Source organism: Zootermopsis nevadensis, unplaced genomic scaffold, assembly GCF_977971745.1.
Source record: "Zootermopsis nevadensis isolate Lab colony 2312 unplaced genomic scaffold, Znev_1.0 Znev_ptg000028l, whole genome shotgun sequence".
Taxonomy (NCBI): domain Eukaryota; kingdom Metazoa; phylum Arthropoda; class Insecta; order Blattodea; family Termopsidae; genus Zootermopsis; species Zootermopsis nevadensis.
In genome coordinates, this window is record NW_028259160.1 from 7,880,050 (window position 1) to 7,901,675 (window position 21,626).

Sequence of the window (21,626 nt, forward strand, 5' to 3'; positions counted from 1 at the left end):
AAAAATGCAGTCAGAATTTCATTCATCTGTTAAGGATATTGTCTCAGTTGCTGTGGAAATTGCCAATGAGAAGCATCTACGGAAATTGAATCAGAATGAACAACTTTCTGAAATTGTTCAGGCAATGTGTACAGAATTCACTGTGTCAAAAGATCCTGGTATATATGCATTACAGTTAATGGAACAAGATGGAGGAAACAAGTATGTGACAGAGGAGAACCGAGGTGAGATAAAGAATGGTTCTATTTTACGGTTGGTTTTATCCCCTTCAGAAATTGTGAAGCAGATTATTGTGAGACTTGGTCCTAAAGCATCTGACACAGATGGGAAACTGTGGGCATTGTCAAAGCTTTCAACATTAAGTGCAGACCCAGTTTTTGCTAAAGCTTTCCTTGCCAGAGATGGCTACAAACTAATAACAAAGATGGTACTGGATGTTTCAGAATCTTGTGCTAATATCATGTACTGTCTGCGTTCTTTCACATGGTTGATGCATCATCGCTTGGTACCTCCTATACAAGATGGGTTTGTTAAGCGATTGATTGACTTTGTTAGTAGTGAAAAGCATCTTCCAGTGGACCTCATTGAATGTTGCCTTGAGATCTTGGAGAAAGCTGTACAACAAAAAGAAGGTGCCATGATGGCAGGAATTGGTATCCCTGATCTGATCCAGCATTTGTGGAACATGGATAGTCCATCAATTCAAGTGAAGACATTGGCTTTCATTAATTCTTTGGCACAAGGGCCAGATTCCACCAAAATTCTTGGGTCAATGATTTCAAAACAGATGAGAGATACAATCCAGAACAACATTTTGTGCTCTCATGTCAGTCCGACCATGGCCCATGAGCTATATGTTTATCAGACATTAATACTTGGCTTGCTACAGGATAGTCTCACTTCTACAATTGATCCTTTAGGGACTGATGCTAAGTACATCACAGAACTGAACAGCATACTGGCAAGTACAAATGCAGATATGCAGAATATGAAAGGCAGCATTGTTTCACTAAATAAAGAGAGAGATACCATGACACTGATGGATAAGGACTTGCCAGATGTATTGTCTAAGCCTTTTGTTAATGAGGATTTTGTATGCAGTACGCCACAGCTGGTGAAACCTAGTAAAAAGGCTTCTTACACTAGATCAAAATCTACTCCTGCACCAAGTTCTTCTGAGCTCCATAAAAGACAATCTCTTACGATAAATTTCACTTCAGATCACTCTGTTCTGATTTGCCGACTCACCCTTAATTGCATGCTGTATTTTGCCAGACGTTACTGTAGGACATTCATGCGGATGGTACTGGAGGAACAAGCTTTATCACGGTCATTTCCATTTACTTGTGAACATCTTATCCAATCTCTTTGTGAGTTGCTGGGTGTGGGGAAACCCCTAAAGCATGATGGGATGTATCAGCCCATGGTATTCACAGCACCAGATGACTCTTCTTTCATGGAGGAACTGTTCTGTCATGCAGTACTGTTGTTGGGAACAACACGCAGAGAAATGAGGGCACGTACGCCTAGCGACCAAGAAAAGGTAATGTTATGTTCAGTATGTGCTAAGTACATATCATTAACCACTAATCCCAATAGGAACCTTGCTGCTATAGGTTGGTGAAGAAAACTACAGAATTATAACTTTATCACTAATATGGTACCGGGTCTTCTTTGTGTAGTTGATAGCTGATAAAGATATTCCCTTTTTCCATGGACCCTTTCTTGATCAATTTAGATCATAATTTGGTCATACTAACAAACTCTTTGGTCTTCTAGTAGGTGACAGCTGTTCAGTTGCTCAAGAAGTTTTGTTTTTATGGAACATGATGGGTTAATCCGTATGTTCACAAAAGCTTGCCATTAGATCCTACTGTTCATATCTTTGGCTTAACAGTCTGTTTTAAAGGTTTCTTCCTTTGAAATTTATCAAACAAAACTTCGACAATATTTCTATGCACTAAAAAAAATTAGCATTTGTAACAATAAATAGTTTCTGTTTTGCACTTGGTGAATAGGTATATGTATGATGTGAACATACAAAAAAAGGTTGGGAGGTAGTTTTCCAGTTTTTACCAAATGCTGTCTGGATGACATTCAGTACCTTATGTGCTGTCACATGTTCAAATATACAGAAAATTACACAATTGTTTACATTTATAATGTGTACAAATGTGCTGCTGCTGCCATGATGAATTATGGTGAAAAATCAATAACTGTGAGCATTTTTAAATAAATAAAAATTAAGCACATTATAATTTAAGTAAACTTTGTTGTTTAATGTATGCAGGGACAGTGATTATGTTTTTATAACCCCTTCTCCTTGAACATTTTACAATGCCAAGTCAATTTACAGAATACTGAGAGTAATTTCAATTACAACAGTTTTTCAAGTTCACGTCACAGCTCTTCACATCTCGGTGTGGTGATTCTCGCATGTTACTTGCAAGAACGTTCTGCAATTGAGATTCAGATTTCCTGTGCCTCTGGTTAATGCTGCACAACACAGTGAGATGTACAACAATTCTAATTGCATATCATGGTGTTTCTGTTGATAAAGACTTTTAATTAATAGTTTAAAATGTGACCAAAAGGTATTGGAATCTACTGATATAATTATCTTTATAATATAATATATATTGTAGAAGAGGTGGAAATTTTTTAATCCAGTTGACAGTTGTGCAATAATACAAAACACTATGCCCAGATGAAAGGTTTGTGTTGTGACTAAAAGTGAACAGGGATGGTAGAAGATGGAAACTAGACATACAATAGTGTGTGTGACAATTCTAGGTGTTGTGTGTACTGCAGCGGCAACTGCGGGAAGCACTGACTTTGCAGCCAGTTACACTGGAGCAGCTGGATGAAAACTTTCGCAGGTTTCCATACACTGTGATTGCAGAGAAGTGGCAGTTGGAGCATGAAAAGAAGGAAGAGTGGCAGCTAACACACTTGCCTCCCATCTTGCAGCTGAAGGAGCAACGCTCAGGTGCAATCCTTGAGCTAATCGAGCAACAGCGCATCAACACACTACTGAGGGGGGCAAAGTTTCCCAAGTACACTGCAAGGGGCCAGGTTTGTGCTAGAAATCCATAAGATATTTCAGTTCTTTCACTGATTTATCCCATTTTTGAGTTGATGGTTCCATTTACAAAGTTCCCATTGAATTTCATGGGTTTGAGTTCGCAACTTTCTGAAATACAATTTTTAGTCAATTTATTTATTTAAAAAGGAAACATAAATTCATGGTGTTGTGGCTGTCTCCCTCTTATTTAACTTTAAAATCGTGGATTTTCTTGGTATTAAACAAAATACATTTTGAGGGTACATGGCCTTTGTACTGTTTAAATTTATTACCAGTAGTGACACCAACATTTCAGTTATGCAAATTTCTGATATGAAAGAGCCACTAGCAGGTTTCTAAAGTGTTTTTAAAGTAATTTCTTTTGTTGACTTTAAGATGGCTGGAAGAAAGTTATATTTAAGTTTTCAGTTTGGTAGCAGTAACTAATGTGCTACTAGAGCTAGACATGTGAAATTTGGATGGAGACAGATCATAAAACACTCACACATTCAGTATGAAATATTATATGTTCGTACAAATTTGGCAACAATGCAAAACTTTGAGGTTATGTCTGACATGTATAATTTATGTGGATTTCATTACACTACTGGAAAATTATGCACAAATTAATCCGTAAATTGGTATTATCATAATTATTTGTTCATGGTTTCTGTTAGCCTCACTATTGTGTAAGTTGAAAGTGGATGACCAAATTAAAAACAAAATTATTTAAATAAAAAGTATTATTGAATTGTCTTTACACATTATAATTTTATTATAAAACTAGAACTGTTATGGTAAGAAATGATGTGGTATATTGACAGTTACTCATGGTGCAGTAGGTACAGACAGTGTTTTTGTTCTCAGAGGGTGAAAAAAAAGTCATGGTTTGTGTGTCTGTCCACAAATCAGAGGGCTTTCCACTATGGTGACTGCGATGACAAAGATAGACTTATGTTGGACTGCTCCAGTAAAATTTTAGTATGCAACATTCGAATGCTGGTCACTGGCAAGAAGTGTCCGCATGTCAGGGATGTCAGGTGAGCACCTGTGGTACAGTTTCTTTGTTGAATTGTGCCCGAGTATTTTTCAGATTTATATTTGTATGTGAGAGAGAGAGAGAGTGAGTATTATGTGAGTGAGTGCAAGTGTGTGCTTGTGCATATGTGTGTGTGTGTGTGTGTGTGTGTGTGTGTATGTGTTTTACAATGTGGAAACCATACTTGAATCCAGCACTCTATCCTTAGATACTCTGACCTTCAGAATACTGTCTTTCTGCAGCTACACAATTGTGACAGAGTTTATAGAGTAGTTTGCTGTATTTCTGAAAGCTGTTACAAGCAGGTGTAGAAACACAATACCATGCTTTGCAGTTTCTGTTGCACAAGTAGTGACCAATGCATCATATTGTAAGAGGACTGAGTCTTTGATGACTCACATTTTGGGATGCTTCAGATGAATTGCCTCTTTTTGTTGGGAAAGTATCTCCTTTTATATCTCTTGTTGATTCTAGTACCCTCAGGAATGAACTTGTAATGCATGATGCCTTGTCAGCTGAAAAGTCTTCCAACATCTTCTTCCAGTTCAGTTAATCCTGCTGAAATTTCGTGGCATTGATGATGATAACTTGTGGAGAATTTTAATTTACTTTGGGTATCATACAGACAACACCAGGTATTATCACCTGTGACAATCTTTCAATATGTTATTTGTGGTGCTGATCTCACCACTGAATCTCATACGGTTGCAATGTTCCTAGGTCATTGTTTTGGTTTAGTATGTTGACAGTCATGATGCGTTTTTGGATTTGTATTAATGTTGTTTATTCGCAATCATAGCAAATGAAATTCAGACACTGCAATGTTCTGTACTGTCTGAATGGTGATCAGAACACTCAGCCTCCTACACCTGTCTCACATTGTTCTTGTTCTGTAATCTTGCAGACAGTCTGCTGCACAGGTCAGCATCCCCTGATTCACGACTGGCTTTGAACCTGTGATACCATTAACCACCTTGAACTCAGATATTACTTGTCTGCTGTGTATTGTCTGAAGCTTGTGCAGTGTTTCTGCCACCAAATTTCTCAGTCACTGGCAAAATTTTGTTATTTTGTTGCTAGAAGCAATATGTTTACCCACTTCAAAGTCTTCTTCTATGCATTACATTGTTCTTTGATATCTATTATACCTGCTTGTCTAATGGTAATAAAACAACTTAGAAGGCTTTCCATTATTAACATATACAAGTATATTCCATGCAATGTTTTACAGTGTTACTGTATTCACTTCATTTGTGGAATGTTTTGAAGCTACTATTGTACATGCTATGTATACATACAAATGTATGTACAATTTTCAGTAGCATGTTTAATTGGTGCACTTTGAGCTATTAAATTATATTATAGTTTGCTGCCACATGGAAAATATAGTGAATGACAGTATGTTTTTATTAATTATTCAATAAATTCAACAAATAATGAAAATAAAGAAGAAAATAATGCACAGATGATTAGGTTTTATTTATAACAACTGCTATGTTGATATCTGTATAAACATATTCCAAAAATGTGAAGAAATTAGAATTTAATAAGTGCCAAACATATTGATTTATACCATTCCTTGTACAGGAATCGGAAGTCTGACCAATATACAGCTGACCTTGCATTCTCTGTAATATTAGATGAAGAACCTCACAGTTTGGATTTTGTAGCACCTGATCAGCGAGCATTTGACTACTGGACGGATGGTATCAATTGCCTTTTGGGTAAGTTTCTGTAGGAATATACATTTTGTAAAGATGCACATCTGGAATACTCAAGTGTGTATGCAGACAAAATTGTATTAATCATTGATGTTGGTCTTCTGAGTTGTAACACTGTTTACTTGTAGCTAGATACTGATTACATTTTATATTCCATGTACCGATAGTTATCATCAATTCTAATTACATTACATTGCATTACCATTTTTAGCATAATTTGCTAAATACCTGTTGAGCAAAAATCTGAGATAGTTCCATAAGGTTTTCAAGCCAGAATATTTTATGCATTTCTTGTTTTCATCATGTACTACTTGTCCATCACACATTTTTGGCTTAGTAGCTCCCATTTGAGTCCTGTATGCTCAGCACTTTGTTTTCATACATGTTCAGTCTGTGTATCACAGATTGAGAAACTGAGTTTAAAATGCATACAAAAACAAGTACAATTGTAATGACCATCTTCATAATGATAAATTTTCCAGGAAACCATATGACAAGTGCCACCAAGGAAGCAGAATTCAAAATGCTACTTAATCTTGAAGTGCGACTGCAGCTGCTAGATACTGAGGGTGTATTCCTCCCGAGCAAACCTCCTCTGGTTCCTAGTGACCCTCCAGATTATAACTTCCATTATAAGTGATGCAGCATCATTAAATGATGATATTATTTTGGAGTTGGCTTCCAGTTTCACATACTACTTGATTAGTAGAAACATAAGCCTTCAAAATCCCCTACTTCTGATGCTGACTCATTTATGTGAAAACATTTTATTTTGTAGATTATATCTTTTACTTTTTCACTGTTTGTAAGAAGAAAGACCTCTGTTCAGTTAAATGTAATTTTCCATCCTCATTTTACTATGTTCATGTTGTTTTTATTTTATTTTGCTGTAAGTTTACAATACTTAATGTAGAATGCTTTTGTTATTAGATTATCACTGTTTCTACTGTGAGTGTGTGTGTGTGTATACAGGTGAGTCAGAAGTATGTTTACAAACTATGAACATGGGGTCGCAAATGTTTCATTTTCGAAATAATAGTCAAACATAAGTTTCAATGAATGACTTTATGTCAAAGTGAATCCAGCTTCCAGCAAAAATTTTAAATTAAAGTGTGGGCAGGAATTGTTGGTGACATGCTTATTGGTCCACACATGCTTCCATCACGTCTAAGAGGACCTTCATATCAGCGATTCTTAAGAAGACACTTGCCACATCTCCTTGAAGATGTTCCACTGAATACAAGAAGACAAATGTTTGTGCACAATGGAGCCCCAACATATTTTCCCATCACATCAGAGATCATCTCAATGAACAGTACCCTCAGCTATGGATTGGATGCGGTGGCCCAGTAGCATGGCCACCGAGGTCACCGGACCTACTATATTGGACTTTTATCTGTGGGGTCACTTGAAGTCCGTCATTTATGCAACACCCATAAACAATGAAGATGACCTTTTGGAAACGTGTGCAGAATGCATGGCAGATGATTTGAGGAAACCCTGGTGTGTACGAACGAATTTGTCAGTCTTGTGTACGTCGTGCTCGTGCATGTGTGGAGAATGAAGGAACAACCTTTGAGCATCTGTTATAAAGAAACATCCCTGTCCTTATACTTGGCAATAAAGGCATACATTGAAAATTATTTTTGGCTATTATTTCGAAAATGAAACATTTGCAACCCCATTTATAGGAACATTTTTTCTTATTTTTGATCCTGTAACACACACACAAAGTATGTAAACATACTTCTGTCTCACCTGTATATATACTCCTTTATGTTTATAAGTTATTTCTGTTCTTCTTATTGGTATCGTTGTTTTTGTAAACAGATTCCAAAGTGTCACTTCTTAATAGAAACTGAAATTGCATGATTGTTTCATTATTTATTTTTCTGCTGCTCTGCTTCAAAACTTCTGTATCAGTTGCTGCAACAATAATATTAAATGTAAGAAACTGGCATCATGGTCCTATGGCTTGTTCATGAAGAGAAATGTAGAAGATGAGCTCAGTCTTATTTTATCCACAAAATATTAAATGCTTGAGTTGTTTTGACTTCTTGTTGCAAAATTTGTGTTATGAAATGAATCACATGTTCTTAATAATGAGTTTAGTTGCTTTTGGTGGTTTATCATATTGTGAATATGACTTTATTTCAGATCATTAATGATTGAAGGTTCAGTTTCTTTAGTGGCAGAGATAATTTTGTTTGGTATCAGATGCTATATTTAGTGATCTGAGTACTGCTATTCTATATTGTATTCTGTCATTCCTTGTGCAAATTGTTGGGATTTTAGATTATCATCATTTAAACATGGTAATTTTATTCTGGTTTGAGGAATTATTGCTGTACGGTTTATTCTGTCAAATTTTTAAACCTCTGGCTGCAGCAGTCTATACATTGTATAAATGGGTACTATCCAAGAAATTGCCTTTCCTTAAGTGTCTGTGGTAAATGTATAAATATTTAATATCTGGAAACTTTTCAGTATTTTTTCTTGTTATTGTATTGAAGTAATTAGTAATTTCCCGGGGTAAAGCCGGCCGGGGCATGAAGCCGACCACTCACCCTCATCTATTGCTGAGGTGAAGAAAGAGGGGAGCTATACCTCCCTTTATGGCACGTAGCAGGAATCCTCACCTCTTAAAGGTGAGGATTGTATGACTTCAATACAGTCCTCACCTTTAAGAGGTGAGAATTGTATTGAAGTCACTGAAAACATTGTTTTTTGTAGATCTAAGTGTATGTGTGGAGACTAATTACAGAGTTGAATACAAATATCTATGATCAAAACATATTTTTCATTGACAATTTTAAAACGTGTACTGACCTCAGTCCTTATGAGTATCAGACTACTTTATGGTTTAGTGCATTTCAGTAAGGGGATTATGGATTGATATGGATGAAATGCTTATTATAATTATGTAGTTTTTTAAGGAAGTCTCATGTTGCTCTGATACCTTCAACTGATGGATAAAAGTTAAGTGAAAATTATTATACCATACCCAATTTCACCTTGAAGATGGGTAAGGTTCATCTGAAACAGATTACTTACGATATCAGGGTTCAAAATTGCGTGTTACCTATCAGTCATCATGGCCCTTGGGGGGGGGGGGGGGGGGGTTGAAGGTTGAAGAGTAGTTAATCTTCTTACCGACTGGGCAACTGTCATGTCGCCGTTGTGTTTACCTGTGAATCGCTCACAGGACTCAACACAACAGAGCTGCGTCCCCCACCAATAGCATATGACTGGGTTTTATGTTGATGTAAAATTTTCGGGCTACAAGCCCAAGAATCTTTCATCAACTTCAGTCGTCGCGAAAGCTTGCCTCAACATCAGAAACCTTTACGGGGAAAAGACAGTACTGGATAGTTGGCGCCTGGAAAAACTCCGGAAGAAGAAGTCAGGACCGTTCAGCTCGCTGGCTTTTATGCTTAGGTGTCGAGACCAACACATCATATCGACATGCGTGAATGTAAAACTTTGTAACACCTGACGCGGCTTGTAGCCCTAGAATTTTTCATCTACTTCAGTGAGTTTTATGTGCTCAGCTGATCCTTAATTCGAAGAAACTCCTTAATCAATTATCTCTAGGTTATAGTTTGTCATAGGTTGTCAATTTGAAACGAACTAATATTACAGCCATTTACGCCCTACTTATATTAACTTCGCATTCCATGAACTGCCATTTTATTTCTGTTGGGCCTAACTAACAAGATGGCTCAAGGAACCCGAAGGTTCGAAATCAAATTTAATTGGAACTTTCCAGGAATGTGGATAATCTGTGAATTGGCCGCCATTTTCAGTCAATGTATTTTGAAATTCCCAATCGACCGAATGAAAACCGATAGGTTTTCCCGCGTAATGCTAGACGTCTATTATGTGTCGTACTGAGGCGTGGAATGAACGTAAACAAAATAAATGCATGCTGTTTGATGCGTTATGAGCGAAGGATGGACTTCGTACACATATTGTATCAAAGAGAAATTGGGCGTAGTAAGTATCAAGTATATAAAATTATGTGTCGTGATTGTTAACCTCATTCTGAAACTAATTTGTTGCTGTTTCTTGCTTATAGGGACCACGAATACCTACGATTTTGCAATCGAACGTCTGAGATGCTACGATTGTGACGATTTTTGTGGAATTTACCCAAATATCTATGGCCAAAGTTATAATCCTGAGTCTCCTGTTTTGGCATGCCAATTCTGCTGTAAAGCAAACTACCAACATTGGCTTGCACTGGCAAATGAAGATGGCATGATTGGAATCCAGGACACAAGCTTAAAAAGTAGACGGTCAAAGTCAGGCGAGACTTTTGCTGAAGGTAAGAGTATTTTAACAATAACAACTTGGATAAACAATGAGTTATGAGAAACTCATATTTCATCGGTTTTGGCGCAGTCACCAAAGAATTTAGATGTGAAAAGAATTAGACTTCGAAGAGCTTATAACCCACCAAATTTCCGAAACCAATTTCTGCAATACCAATAATCACAAGATATGTAATTATGAACATAGTGAAAGGTCTTGACGAACTTTACAGTGTGCTAGAGTTAATGTGTAAAACTGTCTACTTTAGTGATCTCCTTATCACAACAGTTTATTGTAGTGGCTACCTCTTCACAACAGTCGGTCCTATTTCTGATTCCATGGTATTTGATAGGTGAAGTAGAAAATATGACAGGGAGGGCAGGTCAGCAGAATAGGAAAGGACTGTTATAGCATTATCTCATACAGTACTTTTATTTTTTTTAATATATTATAGGAAGGTAATCTGTCTTTGCATAGGTCCTTTTGGTGATGTATGGGACCAAATAAAGCTATTAACTCTTATTGTAAGTCATGAGCTTTTTAATATTCTTTTTGTGGTGTAACTGTCTATTTATTTTGAAGTATCAGGGATATGGCTGCATCTTGGAATGGTGAAAACTGCCGCTGACTAAGGCAGGTGTGCAGTACTGAATGTTCTGTGTGCACTGGTTTCAATCACTCTGACCAACACATGTTGTGAGCTTAGGTGTTTACACATTACTTTGCTCTTCATTTTTTATATAATGAGTTGTGTGTAGGGCAACTGTTTAGTACAATAAAATAAGTTCCATTGCCAGTTCACTGCTTTTAGAACACATACAGAGAGTCATCACCACGTGCACTACCGGAGGAAAGGTGGGGGCATTGTGAACTCACATACAGTGATCCCATAACCATAATGTCTGTCATAGTGAACTGGTCATTCATTCCCTATAATTATTACTGTATTTATGTCTGAAGTTTTGTGTGTGAGGAAAAATTACTTTTTTATTAATGTAAATCATTAAGAATGTACCATGCATTGAATGGAAGTGAGTGTTTGGCTTCACATATTGACAACTTTTTACCTAGGAAAGAACCCCTGACATCTGTTGGATATGATGCTGTGTGGTTCCCATAGCAGTTATGGGTGTGATAAAACAAATACTTTCCCATTTTGAGAAATAGTCTTTGTTGTCCATTCTGTAGCAAGTTACTTGAGAGACTGAGTTGTCTCATGCTAGTCATTATGCTCTTAGCCAAGGAACAAACTATTATAATTTGTATACTGATCTGTTACTTTATGTTGGCTTTTGGGTTTTGGCTGTATTGTAAACTTGGCTAAGTCTACCCATGTACATATATATGTTACTGTAAAAGCCCAAATGTTGGTGAAACCTAGGATTTACCAGACAAATGTAGGTCTTACCAAACAGTGTTTGTAAAATATATATATATATATATATATATATTATTTTTTTTCATGTCCTATTTTGGGGTTTGGAAACATACATTCCTTATCTAAGTTGTATTTTAAAAAAGTTCAATGGATGTCAAAATAATATATAGAAACATTGCAAGAAATAGAAAAATTGTGAAATAAAAAAATATGAGACATTTCAATCATCAAAGTACATTTTTTTCACTGCTGTTTCAAGACTTACTTGTTGCAACAAGGTGAGCTGTTATGACATTTGGAATTGCATAATACTCCAGACGATTTGCACAAGCACTTTTTTGCTAACCTAGACTAACCTTTTTACTACCTGATTGTGGTAAATCCTACCAACACCCATTGGTAAGACCCTGAAGTAAGACAAGATTTTTTTTTTTGCCTTTTACCAACACTGTTTAGTGAAACCTAGGTTTGTCTGGTAAATCCTAGGTTTCACCAACATTCAGGCTTTTACGGTAACATACACATTCCATGGATCAAAATGTTGGTGAACCTGACAATTGGATGTGGAATAAATCATAAAGTACAAAACATGCAGTTGAATAGAATTTAAAATATCAATTATCTTCCACAAATAATGAAGGTTTAGCACAAGAATACTAAAATTTTACACTAAATCCACTGCTATATAGATATGTTAATGATGATGGTTTACATGTGCCTTTCACGTGGCCCATTGATTTAAGGTTTTTATTATTTCAGAATTAGATTTGTATATTCACTCTTACAATATTTTAGTTTATTGTTCAAATCCATTGGTCCCAGGAGAAACATTAAAATGGACACAGTACACAGTACACAGTACTATAGGTCTGGTACAATTTGAAATTACAAACTCGTGCACCTGTATACTTAAATGTAGAGACATGAGGAGCTGTCATTTTTCCAACAGGTACACAAGCTCACCACAATGCAATATTTGATTTGGCTTGGATGGAGGAGGAACTGAAGTTGGTAAGTGTGTCAGGTGACCATACTGCCATGCTATGGGATGTTAGCATAATGCCATTCAGACAGCTGAGGTTATTTAAAGGACACACAAAGAGTGTGAAAACAGTGGCCTTCAGACCACAAGACAAAGGTGAGAATGTGTCAGATCACTATCATTCTTTACAGTGTTATGCTCTGCAGGGCTGTATTACAATATTTACTTCTGTTTGTTGGTCTTCTTAAACATCTTCCTTTTGGTTTGGTCTTATCAGATGTCTTTCTTTCAGCATATTCCTTCCAGATTCTTCTGTAGTCTTATTCAGAATCTGTTAGTGAAATTTTTAATTGTGTTATTAATGCTGTCATTGTTTGAAATTTATGTTAAATGAACTTATGTAAAGCTGCAATAGGCAAAATATTGATAGTTACTACTGATAGTTAGAAGGCTTACTGAACTTCAGAATGGAATGATTTATTTCACATCTTTGTCTCTCACCCTCTTTCTTATATTTCTTTATTCTAATGGTACTTTACCTTCTTTCTTCCTTTTACCCTTACTCCTTTTCCATTCCTTTCATGTTTCAATCCCACCATAATTCTTCTCCCTTAATCTTTCTTTCTTATATCCCTTTCATGCCTGTCTTTCTACCTCTGACATATGCAGTTACAGGAGGAAAACAAAAAATATAAGCTGTGCTACATGTTTGTATAGTTGAGCATATTTAAATGTCTCCTTTCTGAGTGCAACAAAATGTCTTCTAAAGCAGACATAAAACTGGGTTTTATGTAATACACATTCCTTTGTTTGCATTAATGTTCTAGCATATAAGACTTCTGTAATTAGTAAACCAGTTACAACTTCTGTATGTTTAAATTCTCATCAACCTTAAAATACAAAACTAAATTAATATACACCACATAAAGTATGATAGATTAATAAGAAAGAATATGAAACTGTCAACATGGTGGAAAAGAAAAATAGTGAAAATCAAAGGAATCTCCAAAATGAAATCCTTAAAACTCAGTTAAGAGCACTGCAGTTGTTTGTGATGGATGACTGATGCAGTGTGTTTGTTTGCAGCTGTATTTGCAACAGGAGCTCGGGATGGGATGATAATGGTATGGGACACAAGGTCAAATCAGGGGCCATCCTGGGACAAGCCAGATAACTTTATTACCAACTCCCATCATGCTTTGGGACCAGGTGAGTAAAGGGAGTTTTGTTTGTATTACAACTCCTCTATCTCTGCCATTGGTAGTAATTTATTTCAATTATGAGAGAACATGATGTACATTTGTCTCTGTCTGTTGCAGATATATTCTAATTAAAAATAAATTTCCATCCTATTTGGGAATGACAGTAACTAACCAACTCCATGGAGTAGAGACCTGCTTGAGAAACTAATGAATTCCTGAAAGGAGTTGATTATTTAAAAATAAGTTTTTACATCTGTTTCAAAATTGATTTAACTTGTAAAAGTAATAATGTAAGAATAACTTGTATCCATTAAAATATTTTCTTTGTACCAGTACTGCTTGGGAATGACAATAACTATCAAACTTCATGGATAAGAGTCCTGTTTGAGAAGCTACTAGTTTCTCATCTGGCTTTTTCCCCCTCTTATGGAAACAAGCAATTTGTTATGTTCATAATATCCCACATGGAATGAGAATAATAGATCCATGATGAAATTAACAGAAACTTAAATTTTGTAAAATGTTTGCTGTTATTCAGTTCAGCATCTTGCCATATCTAAGAAACTTCACATTAAATGTATGAAGCTAATTTCAACTGTTTTGCATGAGTGTGAAACGTGGCCTCACATTCTGAAGGAAGGAGTTACATTGATGATGTTTGAGGCCTAAGGCAATGTCCTACGTAAGCGATAACAAGCGAGCTATGCGAGCTTTTAAGCAGCATTGGGTGTCATATGAAGCAGGGAATTGCTTGTTGTGTTCTACATGAGAGACCACACTAGAAGCACACGGCCTTCCTGCGCATGCACCTTCTGCGTACTGCATGGTCAGAGCTTTCTTGCGCATGCGCCTTACTGGCCAGTGCAGCGACTCGCGCGAAAAGATCAAAATATTTGATCTCGGACTTCGGCCGCTTCGCTTGAACCTAGGACAGCGCCACACAAACAGCCAGTTTGATATTTCCGCTTCACCCACGCTACTTGCACCGCTCGCATTTAATCGCTCACGTAGGACAGCGGGTAAGTGCTGAGGAACATACTTGAACCTGCGAGAGATGAAGTAACAAAGAACTGGAGAACGCTTTGTAACGCGGAACCTTTTTAATTTGTGCTTTTCATCTAATAATGTGTAGATGATTGAGTGTAGAAGTATGGAATGGGCATGCATTGGATAAATGAGAAGAAATGCATACAAAATTTTTGTTGGATAACCTCATGGAATGTGATCATTTGGGAGAATAATATTAAGACAGATATTAGAAAAAATAGTGGGAATTTGATTAAACTGACAGGTTAGGGTCCATTGGCTTTTGTTAATGCTATAATGAATCATCAGAATCCATAGAGGCAGGGAATGTCAGCAGCTGTATAACTGTTAACTTTATGTGAAAGACTACCATGGAGTGTAACTTGATTATTTCTGAATCTCTTTGTATATACTTTCACTCGAACATTGAATAGTTGTGTATATTGTTTGACTGAAATGTCTTTGGTTTTCAGGTACTGCATCCAGCAGTCGACGAAACAAGTCCACACCAACATCTCATGCCAATAGCATTACTGGTCTTGTGTTCCAGGATCAGGACCTCCTGATATCATGTGGGGCTGGCGATGGGTTTGTGCTCCTTTCTGTGCCTAACAGATATATGGACTTAATGTTTCATCATTAGGATTGTAGAACAAGTACTTCGTGTAGTTGCAGTAGAATGGTTAGCATTCCTGCTTTCCGTTGAGGAGACTTGATACTTTGTTTATTTTCCTCAGTCTTTTGAGGCAAATGTTGGTATAATGTTAGTTTTAAGAAAGCAAATACCACTTCCTACCACATACTTCCCAATTCATCATTTGACACTGTAACATATGCAACTGAAAAATCATAATTATACATAAAATAGAGTAATTCAGTCACCCATGTTCACTAGAACTTCCCAATCAGGATACTTAAGCATTGATGGGAGTATAATATTGAACATGATCTTGGAGGAACAAGAATGGGTGGTGGGTATGTGAACTGCACTTAACAATGGGGTCCACTGGTGGGATTTTGTGATAATTGACATTTGTGTCCATATCTGAAAGTTATTGCCCTACTGAAAAACTACTTGAGGATATTCTTATACAGTATGTTAAAGTGAATCTGTATTAGCTTCAACTTTATCAAGGTTATTACCCTCTGGTATTTTTGGTTATAGGCTCATCAAAGTATGGGACCTGCGGAAGAACTACTCAGCGTACAAGAGAGAGCCTTTACCCTGTCACACAATGCCATATCCTGGGAGCACATCTTGGAACGGCTTCACAAATCTGGTGCTAGATCGTGGGAAGCTCAGGTTATATGCAAGCTGCATGGACAGCGTGATATATTGTTACAATGTGGCAACGTATGAAACCAAGCCTGGTGAGTTGTGTATCAGATTTTATTAACACCATGCCATGGCCATTTTAAGTACAATGTACTCTGCTGCTTGGCAATTTGTAGTATAATAAAGAAGTAACTACAGTTATAAATATACACATTTTTGAGCAAAATTTCTGGGATTTGTGGTCAGTTATAGAAGTTTATGGTATTTCAAGTATTTTGTATATGCATTTGACTAAAAGAACACTGAATCTTAAAAAAGACAATAGAATTAGTTCCTTGCATTATTGACATGCCATTTATTACTTTTATAAAACTAAAATGTAAAGTGGAATGAGTATGTATACATTTGTGACATCAAAGTGTGAATTCACTTAAGATATATATTCAGTCTTTCCATTAAAAATCAACAGATCTATTGAACGTTGAAGTCTAGGATGTGTTAAAATTTTACATACATATTGGTTTCAGGCTCTCTGAATATTACTCCTTAAAGGGATAAGTGATATATATGAAGTATGAAACTCATTATGTAATTTTCTCCATTTTCTAATTATTTAATCTCTTTTGGTGTAGATATTCTCCTCATTGTAGAAGTGTAGGACGTCTAATGGTATAACCAGCCATCTTCATTCTGTTTATTGGTGATATTAAATTCTGCAGTTTAGTGATTATTTTTATTCCATATTTGGAGGGCCTTTACCATTTCTTTCTTGACTGAGTTTTATCGGTTTTCCTGAGTACCTAAATAACTCTTCAACAGCTTTCATATCATTACCCGTTCATGAGCTATGTTCGTTATACTATTTAAAACTATACAACTGGCACAGTTGATATGCATTATTAAATAGAACCAAATATATTTATTTATGAAAAGCATAAAGAAAGTAAATAATTTTTTGGTGTCTAGTTGCAACATTCATTGGCCACCAGAACTCCACGTTCTATGTTAAGTCATGTCTCAGTCCTGATGGTCTGTACCTGGCCAGTGGTTCCAGTGATGATCGTGCTTACATATGGAACACACAGGGTTCCGAGAGACCAGTTGCAAGCCTCGTGGGTCATTCGGCAGAGGTGACCTGTGTGGAGTGGTGTCCTGTCGGGGATACAAAGGTTAGTGTGAGCGTATATAGCTCACCTCTTGGAAAGCAATCATTAAGGAAGTAATAGGTTTAATATTAAAATAGATCCTAGGTAAGTATTTTGTAAGGATATGAACATGCTGATGACTGTAAAATTAGAGGTTTTCATGGGGATATGAGTATTGACGATCTTTTTGGCTGCTGTGTGATGTTTTGTGTGTGCCAATGTTTAATATGGACATACTGCCTCTATTTCTGGGGCTAAAGTGAGGAGAGTTGGGAATTAGATGATTTATATAGGGGTAGGAGATTGATCAGACCAAGGGGATTGGCCATTCAGAACCATAGGATGAGGGGGGGAAATGGAGTTATGTTGCTGCACAGCAATATCCACTTTACCATGGAGACTGAGAAAGATGCCCCCCCCCCCCCCCAAGTTATTGGTATCTACAGGAGGAGATTTGATGGCACTGTAGGTCATGCACTCTTCACGATGGTAACCCATACAGTAGGACCCCGCTAATACGGCGCTTTTCAATTGTGTGCATATGCTCCACGCGCTCAACAGCTAAGTCAGAGAAGTGCGTCTGGCACCATTTTCTCGTCGCTGATTCAGTCTGTTTACAGCTACTACTGATATTCATTTTACTTTCATATCGTTTTCTTAGGCCTAGCGCTATTGTGCACTTACTATATGCTGGTGTAAACATCTTATTAGGCTTTGACATGCATTTGCAATTGAAAAAAAGGCAAAGATCCGCTTTTCGGCAGGGGTCTGGTCCCTAACCTGCCGTATACGCGGTGCCCTACTGTACAAACCTGTGTTTAAATGCCAGGTCACACCAAGGTGATCTGCAACCAGGAGAACCTCCAGGCTGAATTAGACTTCTTATTATGAATCTTCATACAAAACAGCTTTGTGACCAGCAGATAGATCATGCTGTTTGCCCCAGGAAGTCAAAACACTACTTGAGGATCCTTCAGTGGCCTTCTTGCCATTTATGGAAACTTCATAAGCTGGATTATTATCCAAGGGTAGCATGAAGGTAGCAGGCATCCAACCAAGGAAAATCCGTGGGTTCCTCCAGCCTGTCAAGGATGATGTAGTTGTTTGAACATCCGGCCTTTACAGCATCTCCTAAGAGTGTTTGAAGGTTTACATTGGACATATTGGCCATTCCATTGAAACCAGGGAAAAGTATCATTGTCACTTCCAGCTTTATCATCTGGATAAGTTAATCTTTAATTAGCATGAGCCACTGGATCCTCGTAAATGACACTAGTATCCTGGTCAAGCAATCCAGATGCATGTACAGGATTGTCAGGGAAGGAACAAAGATTGTACTCCATCTAAAATCAATAACAGTGAGGAATGGTTCTGTCTGAGCAGGTTATGGAAGCTCCTCATTCATACCCTGAAATACTAAATGAAGAAAACTCTCCTCAAGAGCAAGATTTCGTCTTGATCCTACCTGGTCCAACCTTCCCACTTAGTGCCTGAAAAGGTCTGTTTGCTATTGGCCCAGTCACAGCTCCATCTTCTACCCTTTATAAACCATCCAGTTCCTATCTATTCTCAATTTAGCCCTGATAATAGAGTCAGTACATTCCTCTGAAATGCTGGCACACAGCCAAAATACTACACATTGCAACAACCCAGAAGATCATTGATACACTGATGACTATCTGAGTAGAAATCTCTGTTTGGGGAAGTCAGTGTTATGAGATTAGTTCACTTAGCTAGTTTGGATATTAGGAGGCAGTTACTAGTTAATTATTTAACTTTTTGGACAGCAGTCCTGTTGACCATTTACAGTGGAACTCCCCTTCAGTGTTCATTTAGTGTATAATTTCTATGATCATTTCAGTTATCTGTTAAATTTTGCAGAGAAATATCAAATGGGTATTTTAGTGTAGTTAGATAGTCATCTGGCTATTAAGTTTAATTTGACCATAATTTGTTAATGTGTTTGTGTTACAGATTGTGACATGTTCAGACGATGCAAGACATCGGATATGGCAAGTGGGATTTGAGTTTGAGGATAGTAACAATGCTGCACAGCTAAGGGGATGGGCTGAAACACCGAAGATAATTCAAGTAGGTGAAGGAATTACAAATCAGGCTGGAGAAGCAACACCATGTGCCAGCAAAATACGGATTAGCTATCAGGAGAAAACACCTGACTTTGTCTGTTCAGATTTTATGCTACCAGACACAAATTGTTGGAACTGCAACAGCAAGGGGCAGGCTTCAACTCCATGTGCAACATGTTTATGTGTACTTAGGAGGAAGTCTCCCAGGACTAAACGCAAACTTGAAGATTTGCAAGATGCTGGTGTTTGTTGCAGTTCTGGCTTATGCAAGAAGCATGCTGTTCTTTTACCAGTCCGAGAAGGGAATCAGGAAAGCAGGGTGGGGCTGGAAACCCGAGGAGCAAGGAGATTGTTCAGTCCACACAAGCAAAATATCATTGAGCAGTCTTCCATTAGTAGTCAGCAGCCTGATTCAGATATAGGATCTGATACCATTCTGTCTTCACCAACACTGAACCTTCCAAATTATGTTCTTGATGGAACTTCACCACATCATCACTGTAGTCAAAATGTGCAATTTAAGGAGAATGTTAATTGGCTCACAAAACTGAGAAAAGAGAAAATGAGTAGTGGGGTAAAGCAGACTGGTCGAAGTGCACAAGTTACACCGAAACGAAGACTTACACGTTCCCGATCACATGAATTCAGTAAGGGGACCAGTCCAAAAGGAAATTCAGAGACTTTGTGGCGGTTTTTTCGCATAGCAGGTAAACCAAATGGAGAGGCACTAAACTATTCAGGAGCACAGGGAGAGAGTTCTCTCAAAGTTCTGACAGTAGAACCATAATAGTCATAAAGCTCTAGCTGTGTAAACTGTGTAATATGGAATGATTTACTGTATCTGAGTGTGTAAATTGTCACTGAGGAGGCTGGAATACCTGAGATATGTGCTTCCATGAGAGTATGTGTGAAGTTTGATGCTGCTGGCATAGTTTGATACTTGTGAGATGTCCACTCTGTTGCTAATTTTGAGGCATTTATTTTGAAATGTTGCAGTGAATTTTTTTACTGGAATTTTAAGTGATGAAGTAGTAAATTGGTAAATGTAAAGGTACCTCTGTGCACAAGTTTTAAAAGTACATTTATCTGCAAGGTGGTGCCATCTCTTGATGGAGCCTAACAAAATCTGCCTCATTGGCAAAGAAAGGCTTAAGTTCATGTACTGACAGGACCGTACTTACACTTCTCGGGGCCCGAGGTGCTAAGCTCTTGCGGGGCACCCTTTAAAGATACCAGAGGGGGGAGTATATAAATATAATCAGAAAAAAAATTTATTATTTTTACAGATCTGTAAAAATACACAAACTTTGTAATACTGCAAAATATAAAGAACAATACTGAACTAAAGTCTGTGAGGGTATGATGACCAGCCATATGCTTCAGCAGGTCATCACATGGTCAGCACATCGACTCCGATTGCTGTGTTTCTGGCTTTCGTGACCAGTTACCCTTTCACAAGAAGCTCCTCATTTCACATCCTCTTTTTGTAAAAAAAGATACTGTCTTTATCAGGACTGTGCAAATGGGGGGGTGCGCTGAGTGCAGTGCACCAGGGCCCCGATCGATAAAGCACAAAACGTTTAATATTTGTAATTAAAAATAATAATATGGTTTTGTCATTGGTTGCCACAGAAACCTGCACACAGTAAGATGAAAGGAAATATTTGGCGTGGCCCGGTCTCCCGACTTCGTTTACTCATTGCGGCACGGTTTAATATTTTCCTATCTCAAATAAGTAAGGGGACCCCAATTTCTTCTTGCACCTGGGCCTCAAGTACCTTTGCATAACCCTGATATTTGTCATTGTAATTTTTGCATAGTAAAATTGATGTTTCTTTCCCCTACTTTTTGTCAAAATTAACTTTATTGGGGGGCCCTTATATCTGCGGGGCCCCAGGCTGGCGCTTCATGCGCCTGTGCCTATGTATGGCCTTGTGTACTGACTGTTTGGAATTCAGACTGTTGCATGTTGTTATTATGTGATTATTTGTCAGAACCTACATTAAAACATTATTGTACTCAGTTTAAATAGGCACTGTACCCCATGCTGACATTTTAAATTCTTTGCATTTAAATAAAAAGACACTATGAGAAATCATACATATCTTTAGAACCACTTGTGGGCCATTCCATATTAGATTAGCACACATGAGTAGTGCAGTTTTCAAACCAATACCTTTGCGTTTAGAAAATTTGGAAACTGGCGCAACCTGTGGATGGAACAAGTAATACCAAATGTTAGCTGCCTGCTTGTACATTTTTGTTGCAGGCATTTGACATTTGGGGGGGGGGGGGGTTGGAAAAAATCACTTTCTTCAAACACATTTTAGCTTATAAAAATTACTGGTTGAAGTAGACAGTTGTGTACATATACGTCACGAAATAGGATTTC

General features: G+C 37.3%; 2 protein-coding genes across 3 annotated transcripts; both read left to right on the forward strand.

Annotated features, from left to right (window-relative positions):
* The first annotated feature begins 4 nt into the window (after positions 1 to 4).
* Positions 5 to 8,616, forward strand: LOC110838695 (engulfment and cell motility protein 1). Its single transcript, XM_022082158.2, has 5 exons — positions 5 to 1,543; positions 2,794 to 3,075; positions 3,932 to 4,104; positions 5,691 to 5,827; positions 6,307 to 8,616. The coding sequence occupies exons 1-5, from the start codon at positions 5 to 7 to the stop codon at positions 6,462 to 6,464; spliced, it is 2,289 nt and encodes a 762-aa protein (XP_021937850.1). The 3' UTR covers positions 6,465 to 8,616.
* A 778-nt stretch (positions 8,617 to 9,394) lies between these two features.
* l(2)dtl (WD40 domain-containing protein denticleless) lies at positions 9,395 to 21,332 on the forward strand. Of its 2 annotated transcripts, XM_022082159.2 has the most exons (8): positions 9,514 to 9,820; positions 9,903 to 10,151; positions 12,466 to 12,654; positions 13,585 to 13,707; positions 15,200 to 15,314; positions 15,892 to 16,097; positions 16,969 to 17,171; positions 19,122 to 21,332. In XM_022082159.2, exons 1-8 carry the CDS (start codon positions 9,727 to 9,729, stop codon positions 20,019 to 20,021), a joined length of 2,079 nt encoding a protein of 692 aa, XP_021937851.2. In that variant the 5' UTR covers positions 9,514 to 9,726; the 3' UTR covers positions 20,022 to 21,332. The 2 variants fall into 2 exon arrangements, with proteins under 2 accessions (XP_087212960.1, XP_021937851.2); XM_087356834.1 differs by lacking the exon at positions 12,466 to 12,654 and having other exon boundaries at positions 9,395 to 9,820.
* Positions 21,333 to 21,626: the final 294 nt, after the last annotated feature.

What these genes read in the sequence shown, in the direction of transcription:
- LOC110838695 (XM_022082158.2), top strand. Translation starts at nt 5, where the DNA reads ATGCAGTCAGAATTTCATTCATCTGTTAAGGATATTGTCTCAGTTGCT. An exon ending in AGTACACTGCAAGGGGCCAG is followed by an intron (nt 3,076 to 3,931) that starts GTTTGTGCTAGA and finishes TTTTGTTCTCAG; the next exon opens with AGGGTGAAAAAAAAGTCATG. An exon ending in TGGTATCAATTGCCTTTTGG is followed by an intron (nt 5,828 to 6,306) that starts GTAAGTTTCTGT and finishes TAAATTTTCCAG; the next exon opens with GAAACCATATGACAAGTGCC.